At 37.7% G+C, this 26,754-nt stretch overlaps 1 protein-coding gene across 17 annotated transcripts in view; it reads right to left on the bottom strand.

Annotated features, from left to right (window-relative positions):
- The window catches only part of AKAP9 (A-kinase anchoring protein 9), a 209,264-nt gene that overhangs the window by 116,885 nt on the left and 65,625 nt on the right, over positions 1-26,754 (bottom strand). For all 17 annotated transcript variants that reach the window (XM_037019808.2, XM_073238857.1, XM_073238864.1 and 14 more), the window contains 5 exons: positions 26,325-26,410; positions 13,044-13,158; positions 12,388-12,586; positions 6,807-6,903; positions 5,664-5,756 (listed from right to left, as the gene is read on the bottom strand). In XM_037019808.2, the coding sequence (XP_036875703.2) occupies positions 5,664-5,756; positions 6,807-6,903; positions 12,388-12,586; positions 13,044-13,158; positions 26,325-26,410 (590 nt within the window). The remainder of the gene's footprint in view (positions 1-5,663; positions 5,757-6,806; positions 6,904-12,387; positions 12,587-13,043; positions 13,159-26,324; positions 26,411-26,754) is intronic.

Consider the following 26,754-nt stretch of genomic DNA (forward strand, 5'->3'; position numbering starts at 1 on the left):
TACTCTGGCTCTGCCTGTGCCCTCACCTCACAATAGGTCAACTGGGCATTGCAGTTTGACTAAGGCAGTGGAGGTCAAGGCCCCCACCTTGGGAGACGTGGTGGGAACCAGAGGCCACATGTAGAATTAACAATTCATTGGTCCTCTGTGAATGTACATGTCCTGGAGCTGGTGGACACAGAAGCTGAATGTTCTGATTCATGGCAACCTTGAGTGGTTTCCTGGAACCCCTGCTGTGATAGATGGCTATGGGGGTAAGGCAGTTAGAGTGAAGAAAGCCCAAATCCCATAAGGGACAGGGCGTTTACCCCAAAGGAGTATACTATGTATATTTCTCCCATCCCTGAATATATTTTGGCAGTGATATCCTGCAGGGCCTGGGGTTACAGACCACTGCAGGTAAGTTCAGACTGAAGGTATGTGTGTTGAAGGGAGTTCTAAGAGGACATGCTAAGCACCCGCCTGTAGTTCTGCCCGTACCTCAGTGGGTGACAAATACTAAGCAGTATAAATTCCCTGGGGGCACAAGGAAATTGGAGAAATTCTACAGGAGTTGGAGAAGTTGGGCATCATAAGGCCCATTCTTAGTCTTTTTAATTCCCTGGTATGGCCAGTGAAAAAGTTGCACGCCTCCTGGCACATGACCATGGATTCCAGGGAACTGAATAAAGTCACACACCCTTTGCTGCTGTGCCCTCTATAGCAGTGCTATGGACACACTCAGTCATGAACTAGGGACGTATCATTATGGCGTGGACCTTGCTAATGCTTTCTTCTCTACTGACATAGCACAGGAAAGCCAAGAACAGTTTGCCTTCACGTGGGAAGGCCGGCAGTGGACATTCACTGTCCTTCCACAAGGATACGTCTACATTCCCACCATTTGTCACGGACTTATAGCTCAGGACTTGGCCACATGGAAGAAACTGAAAATGGTGTGGCTGTACCACTACATTGATGATATAGTGCTCACTTCTGATTCTCTTGCAGATTAGAAGGGGCAGCTGCTAGATTGCTGAAATATCTACAGGAGAAAGGATGGGCTGTCAACAGCACTAAGATTCAGGGACCTGGTTTGTCAGTAAAGTTGCTGGGGTTGTCTGATCAGGTAAAACTGAAGTTATCCCAGAAGCAGTCATAGACAAGGTCCAGGCTTTCCCTACACCCTACCACTGAGGAAGTATTACAAGAGTTTTGAGGTCTTTTGGGCTACTGGAAAGTGTTTATCCCATACTTGGCACAAATTCTGAAGCCCTTATACCAGTTGGTACAAAAGGGCATCAGGTAGGACTGGGATTAAACATGGGCAGCTGCTTTTACTGTTGTTAAGCAAGCAGTCAAGGCCATATAGGCCTTGGGTGAAATGTGAGCTAGATGTTCATGCAACTGAAGAAGGTTATTGTAAGGTCAAATCGAGCTGAAATGATCAGGCGAGGAGGCAACAAAGGAGCCAAAAGTTTAATAGGGCGCAATCCTGGGCGATGTTCACTGGTCTGGTTAGTCACAGGCCAGAAGAAGTTGCACCCAGCAGGGCAGGCAGTGAGTTTATAAAGAAGTTAGGAGGAGGGAGAGCATAGGTATACAGTGGCGCAAGGATTAGCTAGCCTAAGGCACATGTCATAGGCCTTCACAGCAGACAAAGGACTAGAAAGGTAGTACTCCTGTTCCAGGTTGGGAGGGGGCAGCAGCTGGGGATTTTGGCGTGTCATCAGGCTGGAATCTGTTGGTCTCTTTCCCTTACTAGGCCGGGGTTGGGGGCTTTGCTGCCCCCTTTCCTTATTTGGTGAGGGCTGAGCTCGTTCGACATGCTCAACCCTCCCTCTGGTGCCTCCAGCCTTACAGTTATGGATGGGGCCTTTGGCAGTAGCTTCAACTGACACATCAACCTACTGGATTCTGGTTACCACTATGGAAAGAAACAGAGGTCCAGTACACCTTGATAGAGAAGCAACTGGCTGCTGTGTACGGTGCCTTGCTGGCTAAGGAGCCCATCACCAGAACAGCTCTGACCAAGGTAATAACCACTATCCCAGCGTCGGGGTGGGTGCAAGAGTGCACCCAAAGGCCAAAGAGTGGCATGGCACAGATACCTACACTAGCCAATCAGATGCATACTTACAGCAGCATTGGGCCCCGTCTACTAGACCCTTAAGTGGAAAACTCCAATGCTTATTGGGGCCAGTGACATATACCAGTGGAAACAGGAAGAACTTCCTTTTAAGCCACTGGCAGCTCAGAGTTCTTATCAGAAGGGAAAAGCCTCTATACCTGATGATGATTGGTATACAGATGGCTCCAGTCATAGGTAGTCCCCAAAGTGGAGGGCTGTGGCTTTCCATCCTAAGACTGAGAAAATATGTATGGAGGATGGAGAGAGGAAGAGCAGTCAATGGGCCAAGTTGCGGGCAGTATGGCTTGTGATCACCCAGGAGCCTTCCCCAGTAAGTGTCTGCACTGACAGCTGGGCCGTCTATGGGGGCTTGACCCTGTGGCTACCAACATGGTATCATGCCAACTGGATAGTTGGTCACTGGCCCCTGTGAGGGCAAGAGTTGTGGCAAGACCTATGGGCCTCTGGTCAGACTAAGACTGTTACTGTATATTATATGACTGGCCATTTGCTTTTGGTGTCCCCAGGAAATGATGAAGTGGCCCAGGTGTGTTGGCTAGAAGGAAAGCCTGCCTCTGATATAGCCCAATGGTTACATCAGAGTTTGTTGCACGTGGGAAAAAAGACAATGTGGGCTATATCCCGTTGGTGGGGCTTGCCGCTGACCTTTGAAGAAGTCAGCCGAGCCTGGAAGGAGTGCCTTGTGTGCTCTAAGAGGGACTTACACCAAGTCCTGCAGCAACATGGGACAATGGTAAAGGGGCCAATACCCCTTGTCAGGTGGCAGACAGACTATCTTTAGCCTCTGCCCATATCAGAAGGATATCCATATGCCATGACTTGTGTGGACACAGCCTGTTGGTTGCTTTTTCTGCACGTCATGAAGATCAGCAAACCACCAAAAGGGGCCTAGAGCATCTCTTTGCAGCCTGTGGCTGGCCACAGGTGACTGAGAGCAATTAACCAAGGCACCCACTTCACAGGACTTCACAGGACATGCATTACAAGAATGGGTGCAGCAATTAAGAATAAAGTGGAAGTTGAATGTACCATATAACCCTACAGGGGCAGGCATGATAGAGAGGTACAACAGTTTGTTGAAATATGACCTGAAGTCAGACACCAATAGTCTACGAGACTGGTCAGTTTGCTTATGGACAGTGCTATGGTGTTTGAAAGAGAAGCCCTGAAAAGAAGCCTTGAGCCCTGTGGATATGCTAACACACATTGCTGCCTCTTACACAACTGTATGTGCAAACCAAAGAGGAGTTATTGAAGCCAGGATATGGCCAGCAGAGCAACATCCTGCTGCCAACCCCAACTATGTTAAACCCTGGAGACTCTATTGAGTGGATGTAGCCCTGGACATTTTGACACATGGACCAGCAATGGATGGCCCTTCTGGCACCTTGGGGAAAAGGCCTGAAAACTGGCCTCCTGTTTGTTCCTGGAATAACAGCAGAATGGTCCCCAAAGATCATAGTAGTGCACCCAAAACATCTGGAAGGTAAGATCAATCTTAGGGAGAAGTTTTGTTTTATCTTTATGGCCAGTGCACATACTTCCCGTGGCCCTCTATACTGACCCATCTGTAACTCCCACAGGGAGGGGGTGAAGGTCTTGCCTGGCCTTATTGCATCTCCATATCAATAGGTGTTCCCAAGGGGTGGAGAGAAGTAGTCCATCTCCATGTCAATAGGTGATTACAAGGGGGAGCAAGGGCATATCTGGACCTGAGAGGTTGGGTGGGGTCCCTTTTTGCAGCCAGGTCACGAGAGACACGGGAGAGCAGAAGTGGACATCAGCTTGTAAGCAATAAAAGGGTTTCTCCCACTTTATTTCTCCATTTGACTGATTTTGGCTCAAAGGTAATTTGTCCTGGGCTGGGAACTTATTTCCCCCCTGGACCCCCTGGAGTTATAATGACTTAAAAATGAGTTACAATTCAGTTTGAAAAACATTCTCCTACGTATTAAACTACCAAATTTTCATGTCTAGTTTTTATATATATATACACACACACACAAAAAAAAAATCCAACCATTTATATTTAGATATTTGATAAGTGTTTTGTATTTAATGGGTCAAATGCTAAATTCTTAACTCTTGTGCTCCTCTCTAAAATCTATACCTCTGCAGTCTTTTCCATCCTACTTCTTATACTTAAGTAAAAAGCAACTCCATTCTTTTAGGTGCTTACATGAAATAATCTGGAATAATACTTTCCCCTAAAGGGTAAGCCTTGCCCCTTTTCTCTGTATTACTTTTTTCTGTATCTGTATCTGCTGAGGAGATAAATTAGAATTTCACAGCATTTCACCAAATGGATACCATGGGTGTGAGGGCAGGACTGAATAGAAGCCATCCTCCAACTCAGCATACCTGTAAGTTGGGCAAGTAGCCTTCACACTCTTGCCAATTCTTGTTGGCTACCTCTTGGAATGGTCTGCTGGAATAATTCTTGACTTTTCTCTTTCTTTTGCATCCTACTCTCTCCAAAGGTACTCAACCTGTTATCTTTATGATTTACTCTCACTTCCTTCATGGTTCTCTTCTATTATTTTAAAAAATGAAGCCCTTGTATGTTTGAAACCAATATAATATTGTACATCAATGATATTTCAATTAAAAGAAAATGAAGCCTTCTATAACCCTACATAAATAAATGCCACCTTCCTCCCCATGGAATTTCCTAGTCCTATAACCCAGGTTTGTTTTTTCTTCATAGTACTTACCACCATCTTTATATGGTCCACCTGCACCAACTAGAACATAAGGTCTGTGGGAGCAGATTTCATCTTTTTCTCTGCTGTGGCCCAGCATTCACAACACTGCCTGGTAGTGATATGTAACTGAATGTCTATTTTCAGTAATATATACCCAAATCACAGGCTGAATCTAATGTGATCTATGTATTTCTATTTATAATCCTCTGCCTTTAAAATGCATATACATTTCACTGCATTATTACTTTGGAACAGTTGAAATAATGTAAAAAATAAGTAGACAAACTCAGAATCCATCTCTTGAAGAGCTCAATCAGGTATATGCATTTTAAAGAGAATACAAAGACAAAAGAAATATAATCATAATGGTAGAGTAGGTGATATGCTTGGTATTCAAGAATTTAAAAGAATGGCTCTGGGCACAGAAGCAAAGAGTATTTAGTCATTTATATCATGGTAACTTCTCTGAAAGGAGGTAGGAAAAGGTAATATATGAAAGACCATCTTCTTTCTCATTCCTTACCATATCCTCCACCTTTAAGGAAGGCCAAACTCCTTCACAAGGTAACAAATTTATAAAAAACTGTTTTGGCATTCTGAAAAGTTTCCAATTACTTTTCTACATCAAAGAAAAATTCACAGAACATCACACTTAGAGACAACTGATACCAGTATCCAACAACTTAAAGATCAGCTATGTATGAAACTTACAAGAAAAAATAAAGTGCATCACCATTAATAAAATATGTTTTTTGAAGGCCCAAATGAAATAAAACTATTTTTTATATTATTATTATTTATATCTTCTGGACAAACTATAAACTTACCTTAGCTACTTCCTCTTCCAATCGTTCTTGGTACTGTTTTTCCAGCAACTTTACCATATTTGTTTCCTCTTTCACTCCATATTCACCAACAAACTAAATTAAAAAGCAAAATATGACATACATATTTACACTAATTCTATACCACTCATTTTTAAACTTCTACTTTCAAATATCCTCAACAGATCACTATTCTTAAAAAAAGTCTGAGAAATTTGAATAATTTTCATTGCTCAATTAAAAATAATTTTAGTGTGTAATTCTAAATAATTGCACTTATTATTGTGAACCTAAAGATGCAAAAATGGAAATATATTTAATATTTACAATTACTAACATGTTCTACAGTGGGCTAAACATACTTAAATATAATTAATACGGTGTGTGTATTTAATTTTAAGTAATGTTATCAGTGGCTTATGTTTGCTCATGAAATTAAAGGCAAATTTTCTTCTTGGTGCTTATTGTATCTGATTTTCTACAAATACAAATTAACCTACAAATAGAAAAAGAAACAATTTTTAAAAATGAAAAAGTTCTCAGCATGAAAGTATTCCTTTATTTACCAATTATTTGGATGTCACCCAACTAGATACTCCATATGGGATGAGTATAACAGAATCAGAATGTGATCAACAACTCTTCCATGTACCCAGATAGAGAGGGCTATTAATTTTCTACAGGACTTATGAACTACAAATCTGAGAGAAGAACAGGATTTTGCAGTTACAAGTTTGAGAAAAGTGGCCACCAACTGGGAAAACACATAATGTTGAGGAGAGGGAGTGGGTGGTTTACCTAGCTGGCCTATCTTGCAGAAGATGAGGGGCTTTAATGAAGAAAGGTATTGGCCAGAACACTGAAGCAAATTTGTTACAAAGTCCATTTATAAAAAAGAAGACAAATTTTAAATTAGAACACATTTAGGAAAAAACCTCCCAATTTTAGCTTTCTCTGTGCTTTTCCTATGCTATAAAAATACATTTCTTGTCAATTCTTATGGGTCTTTTATATAAGGTATTAGCTGTATATTTGTTATGCTTAGTTCTCAGGAACTATTTTATTGAATAATTTTTAAACCAAACACAGAAAAATGGTAGTAAGGAAAATTAAATCAGTGTAAGCAACAGTTTAAAGATATAATACCTCTATTGTACCATCAATGTTCTGCTTTAGACAACTTCCAGGGTATACTGTTTTCCGTACATCAGATTCAGTAATTACCAGTGAATCAATGGAGAAACTAAACATAAAGAGGATGAAGTAATTAGAGCTGTGAGTTTTACTGTGAGTCCAAATATACAGCTTGCATAAAATGTGTATCAGAGCAGGGGAAACAAACATATCAAGAGTTACAGGTATTGTAACTTAAAGCATATTTTCAACTAATTTTTCACCTTAAAAGTAACACAACTGAATGATGGAATACTTTGACAAGTCACCATTGAATTTTATATCGTTTTATAAAGTATACTACAAATGTGTGACATGGAGCTATTTAATTTACCTGTGATATTACTGAGTAAAATGTTTTATAAAATCTCATTTTTATTAAAGAATTATTTACATACAGAGACAGAGTGGAAGAAGGAGAGGGGAAAGTCTGTAGGAACACATATCAAAAGTAACAATGATTACCTCTAGTGTAACTGGGAAGTAATGGCAGTGAAGGGAAGATTCTTTAATTTATACATGGTCACTTGTTGATTTTTTGTTTTTAATCTATTCAAGTACCTTTTGAATTTGGTGTCATGTCTTTATTCTGCATTGTTTTATAAGCATTATTTTTTAAAACATTTTCTTAAAACAGCTTAACGTGGCTCATAAAAATAAGGTAGGATTACATCATATCACAGACAAATTTTCACAAATGCCTAGGGTGCCTAAATGGTTTTCTTGGCTTCACTGGAGATGGATGGTAATTATAGATTTGCTTTGTTTATGTCACCATATTCTTATTATGTTAATATGTGTGTGCAAATTAGTTAGTAGTTTAAAACCTATACATACTTAAGGTACTCTACAAGAAGATATGTCAAAGAAATAATCAATCCTCCCATGTTTCCTTCCATATGCTACGTCTGTAGCTTTTCTTCTTTCTTCCTAATTACAACCCTTAAATAGAATTCGTGCCTCATATCGAATTTACCGAGTATCATAATTCCTCCAGGTGGTAAAGATACCTCGAGACAAGTGCTGGGCATAGAAGCCACAGGACATAAATCTGCAAAGAAGTAAAAAGCTAACCTTTTCAAACAATATGGCTTCTCTCTCACTTACCAACTTTACATTTCCCTGTATGGCCCCGGAAGATGACTGGTTAGCCAGAGACGGGTAAGATTCCTCAAGGGAGGAACAACCTAAGACAGGCACAGTCGCAGGGGGGCCATTAGGTGAGAATTTGGGGATCAACTGAGGTGAGGCCCAGAACCTCACCCCCCCTGCTTTGAGAGAAATCTTCTGCATCCGTGGATGTTTTGCTGCCCTTGTCTAGCCTGAATTAATACTTAGTCCATAGGCACACACCTGATCATCTGATCATCTACATTTGCCCTCTTACAGCACTAAACTATGTTTTCTACCTTTATCTTGCATCTACCTACCACTTCAGCATTTTATTAAAAATAAAAATAATAATAATAACAAAGGGAGAAATGTGGGATCAAGATATAAATCAAGTACAAAAATCAAACGAATATTCATATTTGACCTGATTGTTTATAGGTCATAATGCGTGATCAAAACCGAAAGTTTCTGTGATGAATGCCCTTGTACTGTTCACCATGTAAGAATTTATTCACTATGTAAGAATTCGTTCACCATGTAAGAACTTGTTCGTTATGCTTCAGGAGATTGGAGACTGACGAGAATTAGACTTGAGATGGATTAATGATTGTACATTGAGCATTGACCCCCCTATACTGAATTTTATTGTTGTTAACAACCATTTGATCAATAAATATGAGAGATGCCCTCTCAAAAAAAAAAAAAAATAAGGTAGGATTAATATGTAGGAGCCATGGGAAAATGATTAAAGGGGCAAAAGTGTAATTTTCTTTTTCAGTTAATACAATTTCTTATGCACCCAAGCTGCCTTCTTTATTCTACCCTCCTCTTGTCCATTTCTTCCCTTTTTCTCTGATTCTCTTCTTTCATTCTGCTCCAAATTGGCCACAAAAAAGTTGTCATTGTCCCATTTCATAAGTTACATAACTAACCCCCTACTGATAGGCATTTGGTTGTTTCCAAATGTTCAGTATTACAAATAATGCTACAGTACAGATCCTCATAAATAAATATCCTCATAGATACTTGCACACATTTGTGGATGTTTACTAATTGTTAGGTGTAGTTATTTGAAGTTTTAATACAATGTCATATTCTAAAAAGTTATATTAATTTTAGCAGTATCTTTGAAATATTTTCTTAAAACTTTAGCAACACAGAATCATAACAGTCTTAAAACTATGTTAGAACATGTATGTCTCTATTTTTCAGATAACACATCCTTTCAAATGTTAGTGGCCATGCAGATTTTTTCTCTTATAAACTGCCTACTCATTTTCTTGTTCATGTTAAATGGTTGTAAAAATTCATTTCCCTTGTCTTTCTTCTTTGTCCTTTGCTGGTTCTTCGATCTCACACTTTTGTCTGTACCTCATACCTTCTTGTATACACTATTCTGCTACTGGGCTTCAAGTTCTGATTCTTATTTTCATAGCCTAGAAAACCCTCCCTGACTATTTATCCACCTATTAAAACCCAAACTCTAGAAAATGTTATTTGGTCCACAATGAACTCATTCTATAGCTTTACAGCATTTAAAAAGTGTTTATCCCAGATTCAAAACAATCGTGTGGCTGAAACTGAATTCACTGCTCCCCTCTTACAATTAAGGTCTTATCCTCACCTGCCTAATTTCTCTATTTATTTAAATGCACCACTATTCTCCATATTCTCTAGCTTCAACAACACAGAGATCTCTCTAATTTTCCCTCTGCTTGGTTCTCAACATTCTTTCCATCCCAATATCTCATATTCACTCCTTCATTTCCATTTCCCCTAAAGCCACTGCAATAGGCAGTATTACAGAAATGTGCAATGATGAACAGTGAAAAATGCCATACAATCATGGGCTTAAATTCCAGCACTTTAGTCGAATTACCATGTTATATTTCCCAAACACTACTTTTTAAACATTATAATTTTGTGAATAAGTATTATTTCAGTGATTACATCAAAGTCCCTTAAAGGAAAGAGCCACTTTATGTACATCTAAAGCTTCCTCCATAGCATCTAGCCAATGCTCTTCCCAGTTACTATTCTTTTTATCTTCATCTTAAGGGCAGTTTTCATTGTTCCTAATATTACTTAGACATGTTTAAATAATCTCCCCAAGATCATATAGACAGTAAAATATCAAATCAGGGGGTTAAATGCAGGTCTGTCTGACTCTAAAGCCCATGTCTATTTCAGTCCCATACTATATCGTAAGAGGCTTCTAGTATGACATCACCAAATATTTATTAAATGAATGACTCAATTATTTTTCTTAAACTACTTCAAGTCTGCCTTAGAAAAACAGTATGTTCTTTATTCAAAAAGCATTACAGTTGTGTTCAATATGTGATGACATTTACAAGAAATAATTTTGAATCATTACTGTTAGGAATGAACTTGGTGGTCAGTAAACCTCTTTTTTTTTGGTGGAGAGGTTGAGGGAAAACTAATGGTTTTTATTTAAAAGGCATTATCAACACATTTTCCACTGAGCATTATAGAAACTCAAAGAGAATTCAAAAGCTTGAATATAAGAATAGCAAAGTAAGTCTACATTTCCATAAATCTCCTTTTTCTTCATGCTTGGGAGAGAAAGCATCACTAATTAAAGAAGGCTATTTGAAATACTGTAGCCAGTTAGTAGAGAGTTCTTGTTAAGTACTTATTTTCTTTCATATCAGAAAATTTAAAGTAGTAGTTTCCAAATGTTAGCCCATGATTTCCTACATCAGAATTATCTTGTTACAAATACAAATGTCCAGGCTCCATCTCAAAGGTACTGAGTCTGACTCCCCAAATGTATGATCTAGTAATCTGTAACTTTAAGAATTCAAATGTAATATTAGATTTTACAAACCCCAGTGTTTCTGATGCATGGTCAAGTTTAGGAACCACTGGTCAAATAAAATGGAAGGTTTTATAGGGCTGTGCCAATGCTGAATGAATAATTCTAAAGCCTACCTACAGACCCTGAATAAAAGGAGAAACAGACCACTTCTAAAGCAGCACATGATGAGGTTCCATTAACAAGTGCCTATGGAGACATCAGTCCTAAAACAGTAGAGCCAGCCAAAGTTAGATTAGATCTCTGAGGATTTTACAGAGCTAATTAAATACCACAGCACACTTCCCCATTAAATTATAAACTGTTCATTCCTTTAACAAATATTTATTGAGCACTTACTATGCAGAGGGAATTATTATAGGGTTTTGGGATGCATAAGTGACTTAAAACAAAAATCCCCACCCTTACAAAGCTTGAACTCCTTCACAGGAAAAGGACAATAAACAAAAACAAATAAACCCTTCTCTCAAAAAACCATTTTAAATTTATATAGATATAGTTACATATATTTATACATATATATAATAGATATTAAATAATCTAAAAATTATACAGTAAATTAGTATACAGAGTTCCAAGGGATGATTTTGATTTAAATATGGTGATCAAGACAGGCCTCATAAGAACATGACATTTGAGAGAAGACCCAAAGGAGGTGAACATATTGGGTATGCAAGTATGTAGAGAAAGATCATTCTAGGTAGAAGGACAGCAATGAGAAGTCCATTAAACAGTAGCATACTGACAGTTTGAGGATCTCAAGGAGATTGTGTGGCTTAAGAATAGTAAGTGACTGGCAAGTCTGTAGGAGACAAAAGACAGAGAGGTAAAGGTAAAAGGGACCCATCATGCAGGACCTAATAAGGCATTTTAAGGACAGAAGTGTTTTAGAATAATGTATCTGTGTTAAAATTTTAAAAGCAAAGTTTTGAAACTGTTGAGAACAGGTTTTAGGGAACAGTGAGGGCAGAAGCAGGGAGATGAGCTGCTGCAGTAATTCAGGTGAGACATGACAACGTCAGGAACCATGGAGAACGCTGACAACAGAAATCCAGTTTGGATATATTTTGGAGGTGGCGGTTAACAGTGGTTCTTGACAGACTATAAGTGAGGTATGAGAGGAGGGGAATCGCCATAGATAGAGATGGCTGCAGAAGGAGCAAATGTTGAGTTGAAGATTCAGAGTTTTGTACATGGTGAATCTGAGAAATAGGCAACCAACTGGAGGTAGTCCTGCCATGACTGGGATGATTATTTTTTATGTTCCTTGGATATTCCCCTCCTTAGAGTAGCAAAAACTAGGCATACAATAACAAATAATGCACACTGCCTGATTTAATTCAGAAGATTAATAATAATCAGTAATTACATTTATAAGGTAAAGTTATAAGTAAAATTCCTATAATGAAATCTTTTGATTTACACCATTATTTATTTCACACATTTCAAAGATAAAGAATTATCTCCTGCTTTTCTTTCTTGGTAATTCCACATCCCATGTCTTTCAAATAACTTTGCTAAAACTTTTTTTTTCTTACAACCTACTATGATTGATTCTAAGCAACAAATATTATTGAACAAAATTATTAAGTAGATGGATACCTTGGCTGAACTGTGGACTCACTAACAGCTTGAAGTCTTTCCTCTAAACAGTGAATCTCTGCCCCATAGTTTTCTTCAGTTTCTTTCAACTGTTGCTGCAAAGCGGATATGAGGTTTTCTAATTCTTGAACTTGTCCTTCAAGCTGTTTAATTTTTTCAATATCTTGATGAGTAGATAACTTGCTTTTATGACTAACATCTAAATTATATGAATAGAAAAAAATACAGATCATCAATATAAATTTCTCAGTGAAGTACTACAATCACTTGAGAGCATATTCACTCTTCTTTAAAAAAATGCTTTTTAGTAGTAATAACTCAGATTTCGATTTAAATTCATTTTGAATGATTAAAACAAGAAAACATTGATAGTATAATTCGAGATCATTTCATCTGTCTTCATGGCTAAAGCACTCCTAAATCTACCAATTTCAAGTCTTTATTGAAAATAATTTATAATCATAGAATGTAAGAACTGGGAAGGATCAAAAACATAAGTAGTCCAAATCTTTCACTTTTAGGATGAGAAAACTGAGACCAAAGAGATTATAGTGAAATGCCCAAGGACCTAGGTTGCATCAAATTTTAAAGTAAAAAACAAATTACTGAATATTTGGTATAAAAACACCATATGGTGGTATATAATCAAAATTTACCAGTGTCGTCCAAATAGGTTATCTGTGAATGTGCTGGTAAAAATCCTGTTTCCTCTTTTGGTAGGTTTTCTTCTGCAAATTCAAGTTTCACAGTATCTGTCTGCTGCCCCTGAAACTATTGAAAACACCAGAAGGAAAGCAGCGATATAAACATGACCCAGTATTTTGAAAACTATATGAAAGCAACTTTACATTTAAAATGTGTTTTTCAAAATCACCCCGAACTGTGACACTCTGATATAAATACTTCCCTTTCCAAGTTATTCCATGCTCTTTTGACATAGTCATTCACATCCCATTCCCTTCACAGCACCGAAATTTTACGTATAATGTTCTTTCATATCTAGAAACAAGTTCATTTTACTGCAAAAACAAGAGTTGCACAGAATTTTGGTATAAAACTCATATCCGTATTTATAATATGACTTGGTCTTTGAAATTTCAACTCCTACATGGTAAATTTTATATCAACATCTGATAATTTAACTTATTAATCTCCAGATATAAACTATATGCAACCAGGTAAATGATAAATAGCATGCTACTCTTTACACAAAAGGAAAAAAATGAAAACAGATAAACCTCAGCTTATTTCCTTAACTATTAAAACTAAGCAGCAATAACTACCCAAAAGACAAGAAATAACAAGTGTTGGCAAGGATGTGGAAAAAAGGGAACCCTCCTACACTGTTGGTGGGAATGGAAATTGGTTGCAGCCACTGTGGAAAGCAGTATGGAGGGTCCTCAAAATACTAAAAAACAGAAATATTATATGACCCAGCAATTCCACTTCTAGGAATTTACACAAAGAAAAAAACATCCCTGATTCAAAAAGATATATGCACCCTTATGTTTACTGCTGCATTATTTACAATAGCCAAGATACAGAAGCAACCTAAATGTCCATTGATAGATGAGTGGATAAAGAAGATGTAGTCCATATACACAATGGAATATTATTCAGCCATTAAAAAGAAAGAAACCCTGCCACAACAAGAACCTAGAGGGTATTAGGCTAAGTGAAATAAGCTGGGTGGCGAAAGACAAATACCATATGATTTCATGTATCTGTGAAATCTAAAAACAAAACAAAACAAAATGAACAAAATAGCAGTAGACTCATAGAGAAGTGACTGGTGGTTACCATAGGGGAGGGGTTGGAGTGGGTGCATGGGGAGGGTAAGGGGAGCAAAGAGGCACAAAAATTCTCAATCATAATGTAAGTTGGTTACTGGGATGGTAGTACAGCATGGAGAATATAGCCAATCATTCTGTAACATCTTCCTATGCTGACAGTAACTACACCAGTGGGGTGAGGATTTAATAATGCAGGTAACTGTTGAACCACTGTGTTACACATTTGAAACTAATATAAGATTGTGTATCAACTATACTTCAATAAAAATAAAATAAAATTTTAAAAAACTGGGCAACAATATGTCAGATGTATCTGTGTATTAAGTCATTCATGAAATATTTAATAATTATCTATTATCAACTAGTTGGGTAAATAAAATTAAACAATCTAAATTACATAAAGTTTGATGTGAGGGCAGTAACAAGAAAAACTGATGTGGGTCTAAGTAGTAATGGAGAAAGTCAAATTTGATTTGGGCCTCAATCATTTTGGGTAATGATTAGGAAAAGCTCAAAGAAAGAAAGAGTAAGAGCATTTCTGAAAGAATGGCCTCTGCTGTGTAGTAAAGACAATGAGTTGCTGAGAGGAGCTTGATTTGGATAAGGATGGGGGAAATATCACTAGAGAAATAAGAGATCTAGATTACAGATCTAAAGGTTAAAGAGAAAGAGTCTGGACTTGCTACACCTGCTAGAACAAAGGATGCTTGTAGAATCAAGTGAGCAAAAGGATGAGAGTAATTTCCCACGAAGGCTATTTCAGTTGGTTTCTACCCACCAAGTCCTTTACCCCTTGAGTACATTTTAACAGGGGACCTTATTTCTTACTTTCCAGAGCAAATAGAGCCCATCAGGTAAATTCTTCAGTTTCCAGCCCAACCTTTCTATATCTTCACTTAACTTCACTAAGGAAACATTTACTAAGTCTTTACTATGTGCTAAACAAAGCACTGTGCTAAGAAAAGGAAATAAAGAAGAGAAGACTCCCTTGTTCTGAAGAATTTATGATCTAGTGGAAGAGGCAGAAGACTAAACAAGTAATTATAACAACATGAAAAGCAATGTGATAAGAATGCAAGTTTGTACAAGGATTTTGGGGAACAGGGCAGAAAGACAGAAGGGTAACCAAGTATTTAAAATAAGGCAAAAAGGTAAGCATAATATGCAAGGGATCGTACAGATGTTAAGAGAATGGAGGAAGAAATGTGTAAGTTTAGGAAGACTGGCAAAGAAGATGACACAAAGGAAGTAACATTCAAACCAACTGAAAGAACACAGGAGTGCACGAGGCAGCCTGAAGGGAAACGGGCAGCATCAGGCAGAGGGACCTGCATGCAAAAAGCCCAGGGTCGTGAAAGAGCAGGATGCCATTTGGGAAATCAAATATTTCAGTATAGCTAAAAGGAGGAGGATTAGAAGATGAGGCTTACAGGTTAGACAGTGATGTACTGACTTTGACCCCAGCCAGTCTCTGGGATGCCTCTGTGGTTACAGCCAACTGACTGGGTTAAAATGTGAAATTCACTTATTCACCTGCAGTGCAGAAAAGAGTTAAGACAGCAACTGTGAGAATGCCTATCTCCTCAGAAAAACCCATTTACAAGTTTGGTCCTTGACTGGCATCTGAGAGCATAGCTGGTAAACAGCTCCCTACACTAACATAAAGCTTTCCCTAAATGGTAAGAGTCTCTCATGCTTAGACTATTGAAACAATATGGCTTATGCTGAACACATGCTTCCCTTCTGGAAGTCTGGATTTTGGTAGGTGGTAGGCAGAGGATGCCTTTGTGATTGAAACCTGAGAAGAAACCGTATATTTCTAGGCTTACATGAGCTTCCTTATCAGCAGCCAACACTTAGGACATACTGTTATAACTTACTGCCACTGGAATTAAGTGTGCCTGTGACTCCACTAGGAGAGGATTTTAGAACTTTGTACCTGCTTTTCCTTGGACTTTTCCCCAAGTGCCTTTTCAAACATTTTTGAAGCTGATTTTGCTTTGTATCCTTTTGATATAATAAATCTGAGCCTTGAGTATAACTATATGATGAATCCTATGAGTCTTTCTAGTAAATCACTGGGCCTGGGGGTGGTCTTAGGAACTCGTAATACCCCCATACAGATATCTAAAGTTCAAGTTTCATTGATACAGGGCATGACAAGGAATGAGTCATTTTGGCTTTATTTCTCTCCTTTTTCTTACACATCAATGGACTATCAAGTTCTTTAGGTTCTTCCCTAACATACCTTATTAATTACCCCTTCTTCTTTCCTACTTCCCATTGCCACCAGATTAATCTCCCTCAAAGTTCAACTTCATGATGTCTAGCCCATCGTGGACAAATTTCCCAGCTTTTTAATGTCTCCAAGATAAAAGTCCAACCAGCATTCAAAGTTTGGTATGGTCTATCCTCTCTATCTTAGAGCCTATTACTCTCTCAGCATATGTGCGAAATGTATCACACACCTCCAAGAGTTTGATCCTATTACTTCTCCCACTCAGAATGCCATTCTTCCTCTCCTTCATTATCTAAGTACACATCTTCCATGGTCCAATTCAAGTCCCATTTCCACCAAGAAATTTTCCTTAATTACTGGCTAAATAAATAAATATTTATGCCTATGCTCCAGTACTTATTGCCTTAATTCCAAAAGTACCTATCTTTTAAATAACTAAATGTTGCCTTAGATAACTATTTTGTGTATATACATAATATCCCCTTAGTTTATATCCATCAATTTATAAATTCCATCAGTCTAGTGATTTTAGTTACATTGTATATTGCTTTATTGCCAATAAATAAAACAATCTAGCATATAATTAGCAAATAAAAATTACTTGCTAGAAAACTGAAATAGAAGAGTCATTCTAAGAACATTTCATTTTTTATAATCTCTTCAGAGTATATTACAGTATGATGGAAGAAGGATCAGGGGCTGGGAGAGAATTGTCTAGGATAATCCCCAAGTTTCTGGTTCAATGTTCTTCAAAACTGAGAAGACAGGAAAAGTTGGTTTAAGGGGAAGAAATCAATAAATTCAAATTTCAATATGTTGATTGAGACATACCTAAAGAATATTTAAATAGAGGTATCCAATTAGATACATGACTCTGCAGCTTAGGAGTAGAGACTGACCTAGACATGGAGATCTGGAAGCCACAAAAGAGGATGAGAGCGGCTTACAGCATTAATAGCAGGATCAAGTACAGAGCCTTGGACTGTAAACAGGGTAGGCAATGCCCAAAACGAAGACATAAAAAGCCATAGGATTGAAGACACAGAAGCTAAAGGAAGAAAATGTTCTAAAAAAGCAACAAATACTATAAAGTCAAAAAATAAAAGAATTTTTTTAAAAAGCTAGTTCAAAATACATGGGACATGTTTTATACCTCAGGCTGCAAAGTGGAAGTTTGACTTTAAATCCAGGCTACAGAAGTGTTGTTTTGGGGACCAGTTTTTGTTCTTGTTTGTTGTTTTTCCAATTGTTTCTAATTTTTATTTTTAAAGCAAAAATGATAAATTGAAAAAAATTAGCAACACTGGGTCCCCATCCCCACATGTGGCAACAGTGGAGTGAAGCTGAGCAGCTTCTGTTCCCCCTTTAGATGAGGTGTATTTTCTCTAATTTTCCAGCTTTCACTTGGTCTTCATTTCATGAGCTAAGTTCACATAGGCATTTATGTCTGTGATCTCTGACATATACCTCCTTCCTCCCCATGACTCAAATGGTAGTGAAGAACTTTAAAAGGTATAAATTGAAAATAAATGAGAAGTATCAAGAGAGATTTCAAGCAATCTGGGAAACAGAAAAAGGATGGAAGGGTATTGATTAAGCAAGGCAGAGGAAGCAGAATGAAGCACATGAAGAAAGCCACAGTTACAGGAGAGTTTACTTGCCTGGCAGAACCCTAAAAAGGCCCCAGACACAGAAACAGATCAATGACGGGCAGGAAGTAGATCAGAGAACAATATTGACCTTTAATTAATGACAGAACAGTCGTTTTTCCTAATCCAGCGAGTCAAAAGTCTGGTAGCAGGTAAAAGTTCTTCTCAAAAGAAACTGAAAGAAGTGTCTGATGCAAACTAAAGAGTCTAGTGTATGTATTTGTGTTCCAGAGTAAAGCCTCCCACATTCTGGCACTGGGGAAAGGCAGTGTGTCTCTCATCAAAGCTAACTGTTCCCCACTCACTATTGAAGGAAAGAAGCAAAATAACAAACTAACTGTGGATTATTTGTTTATTGTAAGCCCTTCTACACTATTAATGCTTTTAACTATGTACTTCACTATAAGGAAAAGCAACATATTTTTAAAAGAAAGGAAACAAGAAAGGTGAGAAAGCAGAAAGGATATGTTATTAAAAATTCACTGGTAACTTTTGCCAAAAAGTTCAGTGAAGTATAAACTGGGAGTTTGTTTACAGGGATTGGAAGACAGCAGGAGAGAGGAAGGTGGGAAATTCTGGCTATTGTCTATTTTTTCTTTCAAAGAATTTGAAGTGAAGGAGAAAGAGAACCACAGACAAAAGGACAAAAGGAGGAGTGGGACTGAGGGAGGACCGGTTATGCCCTAAACATGAGAGGCCTAAGGAATGTGCAAGGGGAAAGGAGGACAGAAACAGAGAAAAACAGAGACAAGCTGAAAATATGAGGAGAGGGGAGAAACAGGTTATCCATCTGAGAGGAAGTAGAAGATGATATTAACAAAAGCACAGGAGATAAAGTAACTTTGGTTATGAAAGCAGTTAACTTCTGAGACAGAAGGAACATAAACTAAGGTATTTGCAGATTAAAAAAAATACAAGTCATCTGGAGGCAGAAAGTTGGAATAATATATAATTAGTAGCAGTGACACAGAGAAATAGGAGAGAAGTTCATCTTCAAAGAAAAAAGGGGAGTAGAAGTAGAATATAAGACCTGAGGAAAGTTGTTAAATTGGAGAATATTTACTAGGTGGACTATGAGACAAATGACCACAAAAAAGCTGACAAGCAATACTGAGGGTCCAACTGAGGTCAGAGACCATGACTATGTAGTGTCACCAAACCACACCACTATCTAGTTTTTTTAGCAGCCTTCAGAAATCCAAGTATGAGTAGAGAAAGATCCTTGAGGCAGGATGAGGGCACCATTAAAAATAAGAAATCTGGACTGCTAAGGATATTGTTAAAAAATAGTACAATGACTTTAATAGGTTCAGCAGTTTGACTATGAAGGGAAGAAGAAAAGTAGTATTTCTAGGCCAATGTAGAGTTAAGGAAGGGTTTCTACCTATTCACCTATCCTTCTAGACAATTATCTGTAAGATACTGGGGGTAGGTTTATAAGTTTTAGAAAAGCTAGATAAGGCTGTACTTAACTACACAGGAAGAGAAGAGAGGCAAGAAAGGGGAAAAAGGAAATGCTGGAAAGAGGAAGGGGAAGAGAAAGAGGAACAAGAATTTCAGCTAAAGCATCCTTTACCACCAATATAACTTTCACTGCCTATCAGTTAAATCTTTCAAATCTGCCCAAGTGTTTAACCATAATAAACAACACTGAAAGGTATCACAAATAAACAGACATAGAGAGCTTTCTGCATTTTTTTCCTACAACATGAGGATTACATCACTTATTTTTGCTAATGTATGCTGTAAGTTATTGTTGATATAGTTAATAAATCATCCTATGCCATCAATACTCTCATCTACTTCACTACAACAGCGGGAAAGAAAGATGACATTTAGAATGCCGTATAAAACTAATTAGCTGTTTGGCATTAAAGATGGCAGCATGAGAGGAGAGACAGAGGCTTCCTCCTAAAACTGGATACAATTAGAAAATATAGTTGAGGTAACTAATCCTGCGAGAGAAACAGGAAAGAGGACGGCATCAGACTGCACACACCTGCAGAAAAGAGCAGACTTCACCGAACGGGGTAACGTACCAGAGTTGTGGTTCTGTGGGACCCGAGCCCCTCCCCCACCCAAGCTGACAGGTGGGAGGAAGAGAAACGGAGCAGGGAGGGAGTGGAAGACTTGCGACTGCTGAATACCTAGCTCTGGAGATCTGCACTGGGAGCACAAACCTACATTTCACGGTGCTTTCATAAGACTCACATGACTATCGGGTTGGAAAGTTAATACAGGCAGAGTTTCTGCGGAAACTGGGATTCCGGCCACTTGTGGAAAGCAGGGAGCCATATCCAGCTGCTCTGGGACAAAAACTTATATCTGTGTGCCTGGCCCACTGGCTCAGGCAGTGGAGACAGGCACAGGAGCCAGGAGGTGGGGAACAGCTCTTTGCTACCCCCAGGCACCAGTACCACTCCCCTGAGACCCCTGACATTGCTTCAGGGGCTCAGCAGCTCCAGAATAGAGCTTCTGGACACTAGACAGCGCCATATACAAACATGAAATGCCAAAGGAACCTTGTCCAGAGTAAAATTATTAATACAATTCCTGAGAAAGATTAAAATGATATGGACCTCGTGACTCTTCCTGAAAGAGAGTTCAAAATAAAAATCATCAACATTCTAATGGAGGTAGGAAAGACATCCAAGAATTCAGGAATTAATTCAGGTTGGAGATCCAATCGTTGAAGAGCACGATGGAGGGTATTAAAAACAAGTTGAATACGGTGGAGGAGACAATAAATGAAATACAAACTAGAGAAGAGGAATACAAAAAAGCTGAGACGCACAGAGAGACAAAAAATACGACGCACAGAGAGAAAAAAGCATCTCTAAGACTTAAAGAATATTGATAGAACTGTGTGACCAATCCAAGTGCAACAATATTCACAATATAGGGATACAAGAAAAAGAAGAAGAAGAAGACTGAGAGAAAGGGATAGAAAGTGTCTTTGAGGAGGTAGTTGTTGAAAACTTCCCCAATCTGGGGAAGGAGAGTCTCCCAGGCCATGGAGATCCACAGATCTCCCAACACAAGGGACCCAAGGAAGACAACACCAAGACACATAGTAATTAAAATGGGAAAGATCAAGGATAAGGACAGACTACTAAAAGCAGCCAGAGAGAGAAATAAGATCACATACAAAGGAGGGCCCATCAGGCTAACATCAGACTTCTCAGCAGAAACCTTACAGGTCAGAAGGGAGCGACATGATGTATTTAATGCCATGAAGCAGAAGGGCCTGGAACCAAGTTTACTTTATTCAGCAAGATTGTAATTTATATTTGAAGGAGGGATTAAACAATTACCAGATAAGCAAAAGCTGAGAGAATTTACCTCCCACAAACCATCTCTACACTCTATTTTGGAGGCACTGCTATAGACGGAAGTGTTCCTAAGATTGAATAGCTGTCAGCAGAGGTAATAAAACTACAATAAAGAAAGTAGACCAGCTAATTACGAAGCAAATGCAAAATTAAATTAACTATCCTCAAAGTCAATCAAGGGACAGACAAAAAGTACAGAATTTGATTCCTAATATATAAAGAATGAAGGAGGAAGAAAAAGGAGAAATAGAAAAGAACCTTTAGATTGTGTTCGTAACAGCATACTAAGTGAGTTAAGTTAGACTCTTAGATAGTAAGGAAATTAACCTGGAACCTTTGGTAACCACGAATCTAAAGCCTGCAATGGCAATAAGTACATACTTATCGATAATCACCCTAAATGTAAATGGCCTGAATGCACCTATCAAAAGACACAGAGTCACTGAATGGATAAAAAAACAAGAGCTATCTATATGCTGCCTATAAGAGACTCACCTCAAACCCAAAGACATGCACAGACTAAAAGTCAAGGGATGGAAAGAGATATTTCATGCAAACAACAGGGAGAAAAAAGCAGGTGCTGCAGTACTAGTATCAGACAAAATAGACTTCAAAACAAAGAAAGTAACAAGAGATAAAGAAGGACATCACATAATCATAAAGGGCTCAGTCCAACAAGAGGATATAACCATTATAAATATATATGCACCCAACACAGGAGCACCAGCATATGTGAAACAAATACTAACAGAACTAAAGTGGGAAATAGAATGCAATGCATTCATTTTAGGAGACTTCAACATGCCACTCACCCCAAAGGAGAGATCCACCAGACAGAAAATAAGTAAGGACACAGAGGCACTGAACAGCACACTAGAACAGATGGACCTAGTAGACATCTATAAAACTCTACACCCAAAAGCAACAGGATATACATTCTTCTCAAGTGCACATGGAACATTCTCCATAGTAGACCACATACCTCACCACAAAAAGAGCCTCAGAAAATTCCAAAACACTGAAATTCTACCAACCAACTTTTCAGACCACAAAGGTATAAAACTAGAAATAAATTGTACAAAGAAAGCAAAAAGGCTCACAAACACACGGAGACTTAACAACACGTTCCTAAATAATCAATGGATCAACGACCAAATTAAAATGGAGATCCAGCAATATATGGAAATAAATGACAACAACAACACAAAGCCCCAACGTCTATGGGATGCAGCAAAAGCAGTCTAAAGAGGAAAGTATATAGCAATCAAGGCATATTTAAAGAAGGAAGAACAATCCCAAATGAAAACATCACAATTATCGAAATTAGAAAAAGAACAAATGAGGCCTAAAGTTAGCAGAAGGAGGGACATAATAAAGATCAGAGAAGAAATACACAAAATTGAGAAGAGTAAAACAATAGAAAAAAATCAATGAAACCAAGAGCTGGTTCTTTGAGAAAATAAACAAAATACATAAGCCTCTAGCCAGACTTATTAAGAGAAAAAGGATCAACACACATCAACAGAATCAGAAACGAGAAAGGAAACATCACGACGCACCCAACAGAAATACAAAGAATTATTAAAGACTACTATGAAAACCTATATGCCAACAAGCTGGAAAACCTAGAAGAAATGGACAACTTCCTAGAAAAATACAACCTCCCAAGACTGACCAAGGAGGAAACACAAAAGTTACACAAACCAATTACGAGCAAAGAAATTGAAACGGTAATCAAAAAACTACCCAAGAACAAAACCCCGGGGCCAGACAGATTTACCTTGGAATTTTATCAGACACACAGAGAAGACCTAATACCCATTCTCCTTAAAGTGTTCCAATAAATAGAAGAGGAGGGAATACTCCCAAACTCATTCTATGAAGCCAACATCACCCTAATACCAAAACCAGGCAAAGACCCCACCAAAAAAGAAAATTACAGACCAATATCCCTGATGAATGTAGACACAAAAATACTCAATAAAATATTGGCAAACCAAATTCAAAAATACATCAAAAGGATCATACACCATGACCAAGTGGGATTCATCCCAGTGATGCAAGGATGGTACAACATCTGAAAATCCATTAACATCATCCACCACACAAACAGAAAGGACAAAAACCACATGATCATCTCCATAGATGCTGAAAAAGCATTCAACAAAATTCAACATCCATTCATGATAAAAACTCTCAACAAAATGAGTAGAGAGGGCAGGTACCTCAACATAATAAAGGCCATATATGATAAACCCACAGCCAACATCATAGTGAACAGTGAAAAGCTGAAAGTTTTTCCTCTGAGATTGGGAACAAGACAGGGATGCCCACTCTCCCCACTGTTATTTAACATAGTACTGGAGGTCCTAGCCATGGTAATTAGACAAAACAAAGAAATACAAGGAATCCAAACTGGTAAAGAAAAAGTTAAATTGTCACTATTTGCAGATCACATGATATTGTACATAAAAAACCCTAAAGACTCCACTCCAAGACTACTAGAACTGATATCGGAATACAGCAAAGTTGCAGGATACAAAATTAACACACAGAACTCTGTTATTTTCCTATACACTAACAATGAACTAATAGAAAGAGAAATCAGGAAAACAATTCCATTCACAATTGCATCAAAAAGAATAAAATACTTAGGAATAAACGTTACGAAGGAAGTGAAAGACCTATACCCTGAAAACTATAAGACACTCTTAAGAGAAATTAAAGAGGACACTAACAAATGGAAATTCATCCCATGCTCTTGGCTAGGAAGAATTAATATCATCAAAATGGCCATCCTGCCCAAAGCAATATACAGATTTGATGCAATCCCTATCAAATTACCAATAACATTCTTCAACAAACTAGAACAAATAGTTCAAAAATTTATATGGAAACACCAAAGACCTCGAATAGCCAAAGCAATCCTGAGAAGGAAGAATAAAGGAAGGGGGATCTCACTCCCCAACTTCAAGCTCTACTACAAAGCCACAGTAATCAAGACAATTTGGTACTGGCACAAGAACAGAGCCACAGACCAGTGGAACAGATTAGAGACTCCAGACATTAACCCAAACATATATGGTCAATTAATATGCGATAAAGGAGCCATGGACATACAATGGGGAAATGACAGTCTCTTCAACAGATGGTGCTCGCAGAACTGGATAGCTACATGTAAGGGAATGAAACTGGATCACTGTCTAACCCCATACACAAAAGTAAATTCAAAGTGGATCAATGACCTGAATGTAAGTCATGAAACCATAAAACTCTTAGAAATAAACATAGGCAAAAATCTCTTGGATGTGAACATTAGAGACTTCTTTGTGAACATATCTCCCCAGGCAAGGAAAACAAAAGCAAAAATGAACAAGTGGGACTATATCAAGCTGAAAAGCTTCTGTACAGCAAAGGACACCATCAATAGAACAAAAAGGTACCCTACAGTATGGGAGAATATTTTCGTAAATGACAGATCCGATAAAGGCTTGACATCCAAAATATATAAAGAGCTCACGCTCCTCAATAAACAAAAAGCAAATAATCCAATTAAAAAATGGGCAGAGGAGCTGAACAGACAGTTCTCAAAAGAAGAAATTCAGATGGCCAACAGACACATGAAAAGATGCTCCACATTGCTAGTTATCAGAGAAATGCAAATTAAAACCACAATGAGATATCACCTCATACCAGTAAGGATGGCCACCATCCAAAAGACAAACAACAACAAATGTTAGCAAGGTTGCGGAGAAAGGGGAACCCTCCTACATTGCTGATGGGAATGTAAATTAGTTCAACCATTGTGGAAAGCAGTATGGAGGTTCCTCATAATGCTCAAAATAGACTTACCATTTGACCCAGGAATTCCACTCCTAGGAATTTACCCAAAGAATGCAGCACTCCAGTTTGAAAAAGACAGATGCACCCCTATGTTTATTGCAGCACTATTTAAAATAGCCGAGAAATGGAAGCAACCTGAGTGTCCATCAGTAGATGAATGGATAAAGAAGATGTGGTACATATACACAATGGAATATTATTCAGCCATAAGAAGAAAACAAATCCTACCATTTGCAACAACATGGATGAGCTAGAGGGTATTATGCTCAGTGAAATAAGCCAAGCGGAGAAAAACAAATACCAAATGATTTCACTCATCTGTGGAGTATAAGAACAAAAGAACTGAAGGAACAAAACAGTAGCAGAATCACAGAACCCAAGAATGGACTAACAGTTACCAAAGGGAAAGAGGCTGGGAAGAATGGGAGGGTAGGGAGGGATAATGGTGGGGAAGAAGAAAGGAGGTATTATGATTAGCATGTATAATTTGGGTGGGGACATAGGGAGGGATGTGCAACACAGAGAAGACAAGTAGTGAGTCTACAGCATCTTACTACACTGATGGACAGTGACTGTAATGGGGTTTGTGGGGTGGGACTTGGTGAAGGGGGGGTCTAGTAACCATAATGTTCTTCATGTAATTGTAGATTAATGATAATAAAATGAATTTTTAAAAAAAGTTAGAGTATGTAAAAAAAAAAAAACTAGCTATGTTCTAAACTAACAAATTGCTATTTCTGTTTAAAACAGAAAAACCCATTGCTTTTAAAAGTGCTATATGTAAAATTGTTATATGTTATTCAATGTTACATGTAAAATTAAATGCAACTGTTTCAGAAAGTTAACAATTCGACCTCTTACATAAATTTTTTACTTTATCATGATTTCAAGAAGTCTCTGAAACATATATAGTATTCAACTTGCAGGAATTACTTATCTTACTAATACTATTAGTCACTTTTTTCAAATCATGCTTTTCATGTTCCCTTATTTTAGATATTCTTGGATGATGAACCATCTTACAGCACAGCAGATAATACAATAAATGCAAACATTATAATACATTTTCCATTTCACAGACCTTACTTAACCGTGTCTGTAGTACCAAGAGTTTGTTGCATTCTTCTGTAACTTTGTTGAGAAGAGTTTGCATATTTTCTTGAAACTCTAGATGATAAACAAGCATTACAATAATTCCACTCTATAGTAAAGGTCTGATCTGAGTATTAATCTATTCATAACTTTAGATTGTCTGCTAGAAGTAAACTTTGTATATTCAAGTTACCAAAAATTAAAATCTCATTAATGTGTAACACCTGCTAAAACGTTAACTGACAATTTCATATTAAAATATTTTAATTTCTTTTGGTATTACTTAATTTGTCCACATTTTGTTCATTATTCATACAAATGGACTGGGGTACAAAACATTTTATCTATGAAGGACCACTACTAAATTGTATTTGCAATCTGTAAAAATAAACTAGTACAGAATTCCTGTCAAGAAAGAT

The sequence above is a fragment of the Manis javanica genome, chromosome 6, assembly GCF_040802235.1.
Source record: "Manis javanica isolate MJ-LG chromosome 6, MJ_LKY, whole genome shotgun sequence".
Taxonomy (NCBI): domain Eukaryota; kingdom Metazoa; phylum Chordata; class Mammalia; order Pholidota; family Manidae; genus Manis; species Manis javanica.